Here is a 15058-nt window from a genome sequence, read left to right as displayed (position 1 = left end):
CTGGACAGGAACACCAGACAGAAACTTAACAAAGAAACAAAGGAACTAACAGAAGTTATGGCCCAATTGGGCTTAACAGACATCTATAGAACATTCCATCCAAATACAAAAGAATATACCTTCTTCTCAGCACCACATGCAACCATCTCTAAAATCGACCACATACTTGGCAACATAGCAAACTGCAACAGGTACAAAACATTTAAAATAACCCCCTGTATCTTATCAGATCACCATGCTTTAAAGTTAGAATTTAACAACAATACAAATCGCAGAAAACCTACAAACTCATGGAAATTAAGCAACTCCCAATTGCACAATTCCTGCATCTAAGAAGAAATAAAAAAAGAAATTAAAGATTTCCTAGAATTCAGTGAGAATGCGGACACAACATACCCAAATATCCCTTCATGATAAAGGTCCTGGAGGGATCAGGAATAACAGGAACATACCTGAACATAATAAAAGCAATACACAGCAAGCTGACAGCCAACATCAAACTAAATAGAGAGAAACTCAAAGCTATTCCTCTAAAATCAGGACAAGACAAGGCTGTCCACTCTCTCCATATCTCTTCAATATTGTCCTTGAAGTTCTATCTAGGGTAGTAAGACAACAAAAGGAGATCAAGGGAATACATATTGGAAAGGCAGAAGTCAAACTTTCACTATTTGCAGATGATATGATCGTCTACATATGTGAACCAAAAAACACTACCAAGGAACTCCTGAAGCTGATAAACACCTTCAGCAAAGTGGCAGGATACAAGATTAACTCAAAAAAAAAAAATCAGTAGCGCTACTATATATGGATGATAAATGTGCTGAGAAAGAAATCAGAGAAACATCACCCTTTACAATTGCCACAAACAACAAAAAATACCTTGGGGTAATGCTAACCAAAAAAGTGAAAGACCTGTATCATAAGAATTTTGAGTCTTTAAAGAAAGAAATCAAATAAGATACCAGAAAATGGAAGGATCTCCCATGTTCTTGGATAGGTAGGACCAACATAGTAAAAACGGCAATCTTGCCAAAAGCAATCTACAGATTCAATGCAATCCCCATCAAAATCACAGCACAATTCTTCACAGAACTTGAAAGAACAATACTCAACTTTATATAGAAAAACAAAAGACCCAAAATAGCCAAAACAACCCTGTACAATAAGGGAACTTCAGGAGGCATCACCATCCCTGACTTCAAGCTCTATTACAGAGCTATAGTCCTGAAAACAGCTTAGTATTGGCACAATAATAGACAGGTAGACCAATGGAATAGAGTTTAAAACCCTGATATTAACCCATACACCTACAAACACCTGATTTTTGACAAACAATCCAAATATATACGATGGAATAAAGAGAACATCTTCAACAAATGGTGCTGCCGTAACTGGTTGCGGACATGTAGAAGACTGCAGATAGACCAAAGCCAATTGCCTTGTACATAACTTAAGTCAAAATGGATCAAAGACCTCAACATAAATCCAGCCACACTGAACTTATTACAAGACAAAGTGGGAAATACCCTTGAATTAATTGGTACAGGAGACTGCTTCCTGAACAGTACACCAGTAGCACAGACACTGAGATCGACAATTGATAAATGTGACCTCCTGAAACTGAGAAGCTTCTGTAAGGCAAAGGACATAGCAATACACAACGGCAGCCCATGGACTGGGAAAAGATAATCACCAACCGCTCATCTGGCAGAGGGCTGATCTCCAAAATATACAAAGAACTCAAGAAGCTAGTCTCCAAAACACCAAACAATCCAATTAAAAAGTGGGGTACAGAACTAAATAGACAATTCTCAATAGAGGAATCTAAAATGGCTGAAAGACACATAAGAAAGTGTTCAATATCCTTAGTCGTCAGGGAAATGCAAATCAAAACAACTCTGAGAAACCATCTTACAACTGTTAGAATGGCAAAAATAAAAAACACCAATGACAGTTTATGCTGGAGAGGATGTGGAGAAAGGGGAACACTTCTCCACTGCTGGTGGGAGTGCCAACTTGTACAGCCACTTTGGAAATCAGTATGGCAACTCCTCAAGAAAATGGGAATGAGTCTACCACAAGATCCAGCAATTCCACTCCTAGGCATATACCCAAAAGAAGCACATTCATACAACAAAGACATCTGTTCAACGATGTTCATAGCAGCACTATTTGTAACAGCCAGAAACTGGAAGCAGCCTAGATGCCCCTCAATCGAAGAATAGATGGAGAAAATGTGGTACATTTACACAATGGAGTACTACTCAGTGGAAAAAAAGCAATGGAAACTTGAAATTCGCAGACAAATGGATGGAACTAGAAGAAACCATTCTGAGTGAGGTAACCCAGTCACAAAAGACTGGCATGGTATTTATTCACTCATATGTGGGTTTTAGACATAGAGTAAAGGATTACCAGCCTGCAGCCCAGGCTGCCGGAAAGGCTGGTAAACAAGGAGGACCCTAAGAGAGACATCCATGGTCCCCTGGAGAAGGGGAAAGGGACAAGATCTCCTGAGCATATTGGGAGCATGGGGGGAGGGGAGAGGGAACTTGGAGAATGAGAGAAGAGGGGGGAGGAAGACATGATGGGACAGCGAGGATGAGTTGGGGGGAGAACAGAAGAGATCAAGATAAGAGATAGTATAATAGAGGGAGACATTGTAAGTTCAAAGAGAAATCAGGAGGGAAATGTCTGGAGAGCTACAAAGATGACACCAACTAACAATCTAAGGAACAGAGGAGTGGCTACTTTAAATGCCTTCTCCTTATAATGAGATTGATGACTAGTTCATATGCCATCATGTAGCCTTCATCTAGCAGCTGGTGGAAGCAGAAGCAGACACCCACAGCTCAACCTTAAACTGAACTGAAATCCAGTTGCAGAGGAGAACTGATGTGCAAAGTGGTCCATACCAGACTGGTGAAACACACAGAAACAGCTGACCTGAACAAGGGAGAGCTCTTGGTCCCCAGACTGATAACTGGGAAACCAGCATGGGACTGATACAGACTCCCTGAATGTGGGTGTCAGTGAGGAGACCTTGGAAACCTATGAGGCCGCTTGTAGCGGATCAGTACTTATAGCTACCATAGGAATGGACTTAAGGATCCAAGACACACTGGGGTGGGCCTAGGCCCTATCCCAAAGGATATGATAGACTCTGATGACCCCCTATGGAAGGTCTCACCCTCCCTGGAGAGCAGAAAGGATATGTGATAGGTAGCGTTTTAGTTGGGGGGGTTGCTAGGGGAGGAGAGGAGGGGGTGGGAACTGGGAGTGACATGTAAAACAATCTTGTTTCTAACTCAAATAAAAAAAAAGAAATATAAAAAAGGGAAGAAAAGGAGGGACAGGCTGGCAGTTAAGTCATAACAGGAAGCATTTGTTTAAAGTCACACTATCCTATGACCATCGCCTTTATTTGTATGTATATATCTGAGAAAATGGTCCCATAGAGACCAAAAAGTATATGCAAATCAAGAGTTCTCCTAGAAGCTTTATATATTAGTCATCAAAGAAAGCAAATCAAAGTCACAGAGAAACTGATGAATGAATTATGATGTATTCTTTGATAAGTCCAAACCAGCATGCAGGGATGAACTCACTAAAGCATTTCATTTATGTGGGGCTCATTAACCAGCACAATAGGCAAACTGTGAGAGGTGTTAGGGCCCTGTTTGCCTCTTGAGAAAGAGAACAAAGGAAGAGTATGTCAGGAACTTTGAGTAACAATATGTTAGCACCTTGGTTTGGAAATTTTGCAAATGCTTATCTGAGTTCACACAGATGTACAGATTCATCAGCTGTACACACAGTATTTCCTCATTTTCTAGTATATAACTTATTCTTTAAAAGCTGCATTAAAATGGGAATTGTCATAAAATGTGTCTTAATGTTTTAATATTGCAAGGGAGTGAATGAGTTAAGCTTTGGCTTCTTTCTTTATCACTCAGCAAACATCACTATACCTATTTCCTGTGCAGACTTAATCATCCAACAGCACATAGAATGGAGATGAAGAAGAGAAGCAAAATGAGGAAGAAAAGTCACCCTTAAATCTGGTGAACTGAGCACAAACAAAGTTGACCTCAAGGGACAGATTCACTGAATCCATCCAGGGTTTATGGTGATTTATGTTTAATTAGAAAACATTCCAGATGAATGCTATCGGCAGGATCTCAGCTTTGGGCATACTGATCTCCATCAAGATTTTGATGTCTGGTAAGTGTGCAATTTTTAGGAAATGAAAACATTCTTTATGCTCACTTTGGATGGTGACAATCCTCCTGCCTCAACCTTCTGACTCCTAGGATTACAGGCATCTACCTTTGTTTCAGTCTAACAGGACAACTTTAACACTCTACAGGTTACTCTAAAGCTGATTATTTTTAATAAGCAGGTTTTCTACAAATATCCCACAAAAGATTATTCTATTAGTTATTATCATGACTTTGAAGATGAGTAACTGCCTGAAAAGAAATGTTATCCTATGTTTCTTGCTTTTCCTCTTTAATGTTGCCATGTACCAGAGAGAGAGAGGGAGAGATAGATACAGATAGAAAGAAAGAGAGAAACAGAGACAGACAGAGAAAAAGAGGAGATAGGAAAACATCTCCAAGAAGTGGGACCCAGAGTAAAGTGGAGACACTGAAATGAGCTAGGAAGGGACAGTCCATCATCATAAGGGAGAGAAAAAGTGGCCTGGAAGCAGGTCAGTTTATGGATTGGTGTTACAGAATACTTACTCTTAAGCAATTGAGGTAAAGCTCTTGGAAGTTACCAGTGGAAAGAGGGGGTAAGATAAGGAGTGGAGTCTGTGAAATCATCATCACAAAGACGGGACAGACCAGTCTGCTAGCTGAACGGTAAAACTCTAGTCCAGATTCTGCTTCACCAGGAGCACAGTTCCTAAGCAGGCTGATCAATGTGAAAGCAAATTGACTTTTCTTCAAATAGAAAAATACCAGTGTATTTCCTTCTACTTCAAAATGTATAAGATGCAAGTGTGACATAAATTCCAACATTAATAATCCATTGTCAACAATTAAGAAAGCATGGGAGGTTTTTATATGAAAATAATTTAACCTTTAAAAATTTTTAAAAGTATATATGTATTTAATGTGTGTGCCATTCTTGCTGCCTGTGTGTGTGTGTGTGTGTGTGTGTGTGTGTGTGTGTGTGTGTGTGTGTGTGTGTGTGTGAATGTGTTCATTACATAGCATTTGTGTGGGGGTCAAAGGATAACTTGCAGGTATTTTTCTTATCTTTCACTATATGGGTTCTAGAGTTCAAACTCAGATCCTCAGGCTCGGCTACATACCTGTACCTGCTGAGCCTTCTTGCTTAAAGGTATAGATTTGTACTGTGATCCAGCACATTTAATCAACTTTGATTAACATAACTAGGACACTTTAAAAACATGTAGTATTACATTGGAATTGTCTCATAACAGCAATTTTGGTCACTACAATTGATAGTGATGTAATATATTCTTTATCTATACTTTTAAAAGTTCTTGTTAAAATGGGAATCAGTCTACAACAAGATCCAGCAATTCCACTCCTAGGCATATACCCAAAAGAAGCACATTCATTCAACAAAGACATCTGTTCAACGATATTCATAGCAGCACTATTTGTAATAGCCAGAAGCTGGAAGCAGCCTAGATGCCCCTCAACTGAAGAATGGATGGAGAAAATGTGGTACATTTACACAATGGAGTACTATTCAGCAGAAAAAAACAATGGAATCTTGAAATTTGCAGGAAAATAGATGGAACTGGAAGAAACCATTCTGAGTGAGGTAACCCTATCTCAAAAAAGACAAATATGATATATACTCACTCATATTTGGATTTTAGACATAGAGTAGGGAAGGAGAAGGTAACTGGGATTGTCATATAATTCAATCTTGTTTCTAATTCAAATAAAAAATGATAAAAAAGTTCTTGTTGTTCTATACATTTTTTGAGGAAGATGTGCCATAGTCTCCATCTATGACTGTGAAACCATGTACATGTCTCTTTAGTTAAAATTTTGCTTTATGTAGTCTGAAGCTATTCTTCATCATTATGATTAACATTATACAGTTTTAAAAGTTTCTAATAAAATCTTTTGTTTTTGAAGATTTTCCTGATTAATATAAACTAGTTCCTTTCTTCCCTCTCCTCCTCTTCTCCACTTCCCTCCCCCCATATGTTTCTCTTTGTATAAATTTAGGCAGTTGCGTCATTCAAAATTTTGTCTGTTTCATATAGATTATCAAATTTCTTGTCATAGAATTCTTTATAGAAATCCCACTACTCTTTTAATGTCCTTTGGAATTCAAGTCATACCACTTCTGATTTTTTTCCTCCTTAGTTTGGCTAGTTGATTAATTTTCATAACTAGTTTGGCTAGTTATTGGGATATTTACTGATCCCTTGAAAGAATCAGCTTTAGTTTTCTTGATTTTCTCCATTCTCCTCTGTTCAATAATTTTGACTCTAATTTTTCTTCTGCTTATTTTGGGATTGATTTGCTCTTCTTTTTATAGTTTCTTGAAGTTGGAGTTTAAATGATTGATTTTTAGATAATTTTTCTTATCTTATAATAACAGTCATGGCTAAAACTTTCATTCTAAGCACTGCTTGATAGTATTCTATAAGTATTGATAATTTCTATTCTTACTTATTTCAAAATATTTTAAATTTTTTCTTAAGATTTCTTTTTTCATGAAGGAGAGATAACTTGGTCATTAAAGTCTGGCTCCCACCAAAAATATAAGATTTTTTCTTTCACTAAATTATTATTTAAAAATTATATGACATCATCTCAAAAATACTTGTTGGTCCATTTACAATTATTGGTTTCTAGCTTAATTCCATTATAGTCAAAGAGTAGTCATGGTATGATTCCGTTCTTTGAAATATGTTAATATGCCTGGCTGGAGAGATGTATCAGAGCTGTTCATAGCACTGGCTGCTCTTGAAGAGGACTTAGATTGACTCTCAGTAGCCACATGGTGGCTCACAACAATTTATGACTCCAATTCTAGGGGATCTAATGTCTTCTTCTGTCTTCTGAGGCCCCCAGGCATGTAAGTGGTGCATATAGAACCATACAAGAACCATAACCATACACATAAAATACATTAAAAATGTAATATGTGGGTCATGGATGAAGATACACTCATGTTCATGGAAGCTCCATATGAGCTTGGAAAATATGTATTCTACTATAGGTAGATTTCTGTAGAGACATAAATTATACTGAGCTGGTGACAGAGCTTTAATGTTCAGTTATGCCTTACCTGATTTTGTACCAATTATTTGTTTCTCCCTTTCTAATAGAGGGATGTTGAAATCTGTAAACTACAGAAGTGTTTTTGCCTATTTCTTCTAGAAGTTGTAAGAGGTTTTGCTTCTTTGTCTGGACTCTCTGTTGGTATGTATCTACAAGCTCAGAGTTGGAATTTGTTCTTGGAGGAGAATTGATGGTGCATCTTTCTACAATGCCCAACTTATCCTTGATATCTTTTCTTGTTCTCAAATTTCTTTATCTAAAATAAATACAACTACCAACCTTTGTTTACTATTAGCATAGAATTTTAAAATCATCTTTGATCAGACTCTAACATCTGAAAATGGAGGAAGAATGGTTTCTGAAAGATAGGATTTTCAACAAGAGTAGAAAGGATATAGAGTTCTGTGTAGCAGCATTTTCCACTAAAGTAACAGAAGCCATGGCCTCATTGTTAACCTAGAATAGAGAATAAGAATAAGTAGAGTGTAACCGCAAAGATCAACAAAAACTAAGCTAATGACATAGAATAGAACTATTCCAATTGTCAAGTATTCTACAGAATACACAGGAATTAATTGCCATTAGGAATCTGGAGCTATGAAACTCAAAAGTCAAAGTAGACCTTAATTCTCATTTCAATTCTTCCTTTGATTTTTGTTTTATTTTTTCCTGTTATAAAGTAGGAAAAACCAAAGAGGAAGGGAGATATTGGAAAAATCATTTTTAATTCTGATTCTAAATGTATTGAAAAAATCTGTACATTGTCTAGGTTAGGTGCCTATCATTTCATGAAACATAATCAGAGTATGGTATATGTAGAAAGTTTTTAAGATCAACTTGGATGAGGATGCCCACAATGACTAATGCTATGCCTGTGGCATGATTAGAACATGGGGAAAGGGAAAGGGCCCCTTGTAAAATACTGTTGCTTAAATGAGTTTTCTTATAAATAAGAAACTATTAATTAATACTTTGTAAACGTGATTTTAAGACAATAATCTAGTCTCATCCCGGATGTTATAATATCTAATATTTTACAATGAGTTTTGGTGAGTAATTTTAGTCAAGGTTAATGATTATCTGTTGTGTTGAATAAGACTTTGTTGAGAAAGAAGACTTTTACTCTATATGAACATATAACATAGATTTCTCTTTAAATATTTTCTAGATTCAAGTTGTTCAATTACGGAACAGCATCAGGAGCCATGGGGTTATCAGCAGCCAGAACAAAGTGATGATAAACAGCAGGAGCTACTTCCAGGAGATGGTAATATTCTTGCTCATGTAGTGGTTATCACTGAGGAGATGGAGAGTGAGTCTTGGTTATAAAAGTAGCTGATACCCTGGCTGTAGTATTCCAGCCTTACTCTTCTTAGTAGAAACACCTAGTAGTCCAAGTGCTCTGCTATGACAGGTCCTGCATAAATGGATGGTTAGTTGTTTCCCTAACAACATGCATCCTTGTTTTCCTCTAAGCCTTTGCAAACTTGTGGTGATAGAAAGACTATGGGTGTCTTAGTCAGAGTTCTACTGGTGTGAAGGAAGAGACACCATGACCAAGCAAATCTTATAAAAGAAAGCATTTAATTGAGGACCTGCTCACAGTTTATAAAGTTTAGTCCAATATCATCAGGGTGGGTCCATAGTGGCTCATATGGAGAGATTTGACAGATAGGTCCTGATCCACAGGCAGAAATCATGGAGAGAGAGGGGAGAAAAGAGAGCGAGAGAGAGAAAGAGAGGGAGAGAGAAAACTAGAGAGAACTAGAGAGAACTAGAGAGAAACAAGGCCTGGCATGAGGTTTTGAAACCTCAAAGCCCACCCTTGATGATACATTTCCTACTTCAAGGCCACACCCACTCCAACAAAGCCATACCTCCTAATCTTTCTAATCTTTTCAAATAGTTCCACTCCCTTCTGACTGAGCATTCAAATATATGAACCTATGGAGGCCATTCTCATTCAAATGACCACAATGGGTTTAAAGTCCTACCTTTTCCTTTATCTGGTTATATTGGCCTTTATTTGGGCACAAGACATGAGGCTTGCTTGTGTGCCCAGAGGAGGGAATTGGCAGAAGAACAAAAAAGGGGAGAGATGCACAAAGTTCCTCCATCATATAACTGCTTCTGATTATGTTAATTTGAGATCGTCCTGACACCTGCATTTGTCACAGGTCGGCTGGAACTGATGTTTTGATTGAATAAACACCCTCCAGCAAACTTATCAGTCATGGTGTCTTTTAACAATGCACAGATTGCATGAGTTCTAAGTAAGAAAAGCTAGAAGATTCCAGGGTTTAATTTAATATTTATAGATAGGCACAATGGTCAACTTGTGAATTTCATCCTCATAAAATACAAAAATAAGATCTATGAACAAAACTTACAGCTGAACTGTCTGAATTTTATACTTATCTAATAGGAAGGAAGGAACACATATCTAAGTAGTATGTGTGACAGTTTTACACATTTTCAGTAAAATTATGAATTTTAAAGGTTCTCAAAATATTCATACATTTTCACTGGAAGCAAATATTTCTAGGCATCTTCTATTTCTACTGATTATTGTTTTTATTTTTCATGAGATGGTCAAGCTGGGGAAGTTATACAATGTTTTAAATTCAATCGATTTCACATATTTGTAATCTGTCAATAAAATAAATATAAAAATTTCTAACTAGTTTAATGTATATGCCATGAACTACTTTTAGTGACAGTGTCTTTATATTTTCTACATTAATGTTTATCTCAATCCTTGGTGGGGTCTTGGTGATTATACTGGTACTTATTAAATCTTAGCAGACGATTACATGATTGAGTATTCCATTTGTTTCTTGAGAAGCTCAGATTGTGTGATATTGTCAACCACCATAAATTGTATTTAGAACACTATTTTTGTAATGTAATGTGATTTTATTGTGTTCTCATGTCTGGATTATTTGCTCTCAGTTCAAAGACTGAGAAGCAATTTTCTGTGTCTAGATAGCAAAACTGTTGTGTTAAATTAAAATAATTTAATAACACACTGATCCACCAGAAATGTGTATCAGAGGGCACAGTTGGCTAGTATGTGAACTGGTTTTAAAAACAATGTGTGCTTTGTGAACTGTAATTTATTAATTATAAAGTTTTTATGATGTGATTGCCAGAACAAAAGACATTCTAATACAACTTTGTGTAATTTATTGTTGGTAAATTTAATACACCAAGTCCTTTATTAAGTCTCTCTCTCTCTCTCTCTCTCTCTCTCTCTCTCTCTCTCTCTCTCTCTCTCTCTGTGTGTGTGTGTGTGTGTGTGTGTCCAGGTAGCACCCAAGTGTTTGTATTAATGGGTACAACGGTTGTGCTGGGCTGCACTCCTATTCCATTGACAAAGGTAGTATTAATAACGTGGAAAATAACCCTCAGAGACCAGCCTCGCTGCACAATATCCTATGAAGTAGAAACAGAGGAGATCAGTGCAATCAACTGTACCGACAGGAGAATCACCCTGGCCTTCACACCTGACCAGAGTCCTGACATTCACATCGATACAGTGGAACTCAGTCATGAGGGGCATTATTCATGTCAGATGGCATCAACTGAAGGGCATTTCCAACAGATACATGACCTCCAAGTTCTAGGTAAGTGACAATGTCACAAATTGTGGTATTTCAGGTCACAGGATTTTAAACAGAAACAAATGACTTTGGAATTTGTGGCAAGACTGTATCTTTTCCCTTACTATCTCTACAGTCCCCCCTGAAGTAACCCTGATTCCAGGGGAAAAGAGAGCTGCAGTTTGTGAGGCCATTGCTGGCAAGCCTGCGGCTCAGATCTCTTGGACCCCAGATGGGTGTTATGTGACTAAGACTGAATCACACAGCAATGGAACTGTTACTGTGAGGAGCACATACCACAGGGAGCACAGCAATGTGTCTGCTGTGTTCTGCTTCGTCTCCCATCTGACTGGCAACCAGACTCTGTCCATAGAACAAAATCAAGGTGAGTATTACTTTTTCTTTAAAAAAGAAAGAATTGATATTTAACTTATTCCACGATAAATAAATATTTGAAGTTCATTCTGTTTATGACAAATGTGGCCAAACACCACTTAAGGAAAGAAAGAGGGAAGTCAAGACAACTCAAGCAGAATCTTGAAGCAGAAACAATGGATGAACATTGCTTGCTGGCTACTCAGACCCATAGTTAGCTCTATCTATCTATCTATCCATCTATCTATCTATCTATCTATCTATCTATCTATCTATCTATCTATCTATCATCTATCTACCTCACCTGCCCTAGAAATGGGCAGTTAAAGCTAACTAGCACAACAGATCCACTTCAGACTCTAGCTATAAATTCAGGATGTTTCCATAATCTATGTATCAGGCTCAGTTATTTGGTAGAATGGTTCACAGAACTGAGGATGCATGTTGCTTACTATTACTGGCTTATTATAAAGACTGCAACAGGGGACAGACAAGTTGAAGAGGTTCATAGGGCCCTCTGTGGAGGAGGGAGCATAGAGCTTCATGCTATCTCAAGGATTTTTGTTCTTTCAGTTCCCTGATGTTATCCCTGTACAGAAACTTTTCACACCATAGTGTTTAGGATTTCTTTTAAGATTTTGTTACATAGTCATGATGGCTAATAATTGGTCATTGGTGATTAGATCAATCCCTAGCCCCTCTTCCTTCATGACAAGTTTGGTGATGGTGATGGAGGTAGTATCTGGCTCCAATTCCTAACCATCTAATCACAATTTAGTCTTTCTGGTGATAGTCCCCCACCATGAATCTCTCTAAGAGTTTCTAGACATCAATCATCTTCCTGGCATACCTAAGATGTTTCTATTATGGTGGCAATTCTTCTAGGAGCTGTGTTTCAGGAGATGGAGAACACAGACCATGCATGAATTTCTTTTTTACTTTTATTTTAATTGGTTTTTTTTGTTTGAGATTGCATCTCATTACATAGCCCTGGCAGTCTGTAACTCACCGTGCAGGTTACAGTGGGATTAAAGGTGTGGGGTACCATACTGGCTTTGTATTTCTCACTGTACCTCAAGCAGCATCTTCTCTACCCCAGTATAAGGATCTCCTCAAGTGTAAGAACTGTGTTGTTCAGTTCTGCATTTCCAAACTCTGACACCTGTAATTAGGTTGTGATTGTCATAGATCTGATCTCCACATTCCCCTTTCTGTGTTCCCAACAGGATTCAGGTTAATTCATTCTCAGATGGGTTTTTCTTTCTCTCTCTTATTTTGCTTTGTTGTTTTTTGTTTTGCAAGGCACAGTTTCTCTGTATACCTAGCCCTGGCTGTCCTGGAACTTTCTCTGTAGACCAGGCTGACTTTGAACTCATAGATCTGCCTACCCCTGCCTGCTGAGTGCTGAGATCAAAGATTTGTGCCCCCACTACCCAGCTCAGATGGATTTTCAAGTTGCTCCTTTCCAAAATTCCTCTTTCTATAACCTCTTTCATCTAGTTATTCCCACTTCTCCTGGACCCCGAGCTGGTGCTGAGGAACCATTCTGATTCTTCAGATGTTTAGAGCATGTAATCCTTGGATAGCACTGATGTCTTGTAAGTCATCTAGAACAATCTGTACAACAAACAACATCAGTGTGTTAAAAAATAGGACACAAAGTTGGTGGAGTAACAAAGTGGGGTGTGGATATGGTAGGAGTTAAAAGGAATTGTAGGTAAATATAATCAAAACACATTTTGTGAAATTCTCAAAACTGTTTTTTTATTAAAAAAAACCAATGTCTTTCAAAAGACTAAAATTTGCATGGGATGCACTTTAGACAGAGGACTCAGAGAATCTAAACTGGATTTGACCTGAAAGCCTCCTCCCTGATGACTAACTCTCATAATCATCAAAGGGAAACAACTGGTAGTGCCATTGAACTATGAAGCTTATGAACCACAACAATCACCAGCAAGGCTGGTTGGTCTCTATGGCGAAATAGTGGCAATCATATCTTAGCAGCAACCAATAGCTGTCCGGTTACATTAGAGTGACACCTACCAGAAGAAAAGCCATGCCTTGTACTGGAAAACTAGCCAACTACTCAAGGATATTGATGTCATTGATCAATTGTCATTGATCAGAGATGACCCTACTACATCCCTTCACTAAATCAGCATAATTTCTATCTAAATTCTAAGTGTCCATAATTATGACCACCAACGAATGTGACTCTTAACCCTTACCAAAAAGCTTCTCTTTGTATTAGACAGAAACCATTATAGAACACACAGATGATCAAAATGCAGAGAACACTGATCATGGTATGTCCAGCCCCATGAATATTTCTACAACCCAATTCCTACACCTAACACTCAGGAAACATTGTAGAGTAGAGGCAGAACATTATATGAGTCAGAGGACCAGGAAATCTATTATAGAGTTGTGCCTCCTAAGAAGACTCGGAAGCTTCACCCATGAAACCTCAATAATATGGCTGCTCAAACAAGACCTGAATTAGTAAACCAACAATAGATAGCAAACATGAAAAGGCGAAATCTCATATGACCTCACCCTTAGTCAGAGAACTACAGTTGACTAAGGTATGCTGAGTGGGAGAGAAGATGGCCCCCAATTGTTTATCTAAAACCAAGTGGTCAGTCCTGAAATTATGTACGTGCAAACAACAACAAATGGACTCAGCAGACTGCACTTACATATTATGTATAAATATTCAACAATAGCAGTGTAGAATAGGCTAGCAATTTGAGAGGGAGTATTGGGAGGTGGGGACAAATGGAGGAGGATGGAGGAAGAAAGAGGAATTGATGCAAATGGTGCAATTGTATTTTCATTAAAAATAAAATTTGCATGCGAACTTTTCCCTTGCATAACTGGCTAGTATTAACAATACTTAGTGTGCTTTTAATCACTTTAAAATATTTGTTAATGCCTACCAAGCACAAAAGTTGGACTTCATTTATAAACTTGATCCTGAAATAAAGATATATGAGTGGTATTTGAATTATAATTGATAAGGTTTTCTGATTTTGACATTCTCTAAAATTTTGGAAATACTTTAAGTGATTTTAAAGCTGTTTGTTTTCAGTTTCTTGATTAGAACTATTACTGAACTGACCTGAATTTTTGTCCTTGCCTGTTGTTAAAGGTGTCACCAGCCCTCTGCATTCCTTGCTGATCATTCTCTATGTGAAACTTTCCCTTTTGGGGATTATTCTGCTCATCCTAGGATTTGCTTTCTTCCAGAAGAGAAATTATTTCAGGTAGGAACAGAAAACTGAAATGCTAAGGCTCATTAGGAAGAAAATATTGTCATAAGTTTGAGTTCCAGTGGCCTGGGAAAGTATGTTAGATGGCCCTGTCATTGTTGTTCCCTCAGCCTTCTTCAGAATTGGCTTTCTTTACATAAGGGAGACCACAGCTCTGACAAAAGTGTGTGCCTTGCTGCAGTGCTAATTAAGAAGGCCCTCTTATTCAGGCTTCATTGGTAAAAATGAAGTAGATGGAACTTTATGAATTTATTTACAAGTTTCTCTTGGTGGGTTTCTGTTCATTCCTGCTTATTTGAATTTTATGTTGTTTATTTCTAGAAAATGAAAATCTAATTTCTGAAGCCCATTAGTCTGATGACATAATACAAGAAAACAGCCATTTGCAATCACCTTTCTTGTTGACATCCAGCATACCTGTTCCTGATGTTTTCATGTTTGTTAGAAACTGTGTGACAGCTGGCAGCCATGCAGTGTGAATCTACAGGCAAAAGCTTGGTGTTTCCCACCATACATG

At 37.7% G+C, this 15058-nt stretch overlaps 1 protein-coding gene across 1 annotated transcript; it reads left to right on the top strand.

Annotated features, from left to right (window-relative positions):
- Positions 1-4163: 4163 nt before the first annotated feature.
- LOC100772132 (cell surface glycoprotein CD200 receptor 5) lies at positions 4164-14539 on the top strand. The gene is made up of 5 exons (XM_035444116.1): positions 4164-4227; positions 8458-8601; positions 10673-10915; positions 11055-11276; positions 14421-14539. Exons 1-5 carry the CDS (start codon positions 4164-4166, stop codon positions 14537-14539), a joined length of 792 nt encoding a protein of 263 aa, XP_035300007.1.
- Positions 14540-15058: the final 519 nt, after the last annotated feature.

The sequence above is a fragment of the Cricetulus griseus genome, chromosome 4, assembly GCF_003668045.3.
Source record: "Cricetulus griseus strain 17A/GY chromosome 4, alternate assembly CriGri-PICRH-1.0, whole genome shotgun sequence".
Lineage (NCBI taxonomy): Eukaryota > Metazoa > Chordata > Mammalia > Rodentia > Cricetidae > Cricetulus > Cricetulus griseus.
Note: the sequence above shows the minus strand (reverse complement) of the source record. Positions and strands in the feature narration are given on the sequence as shown.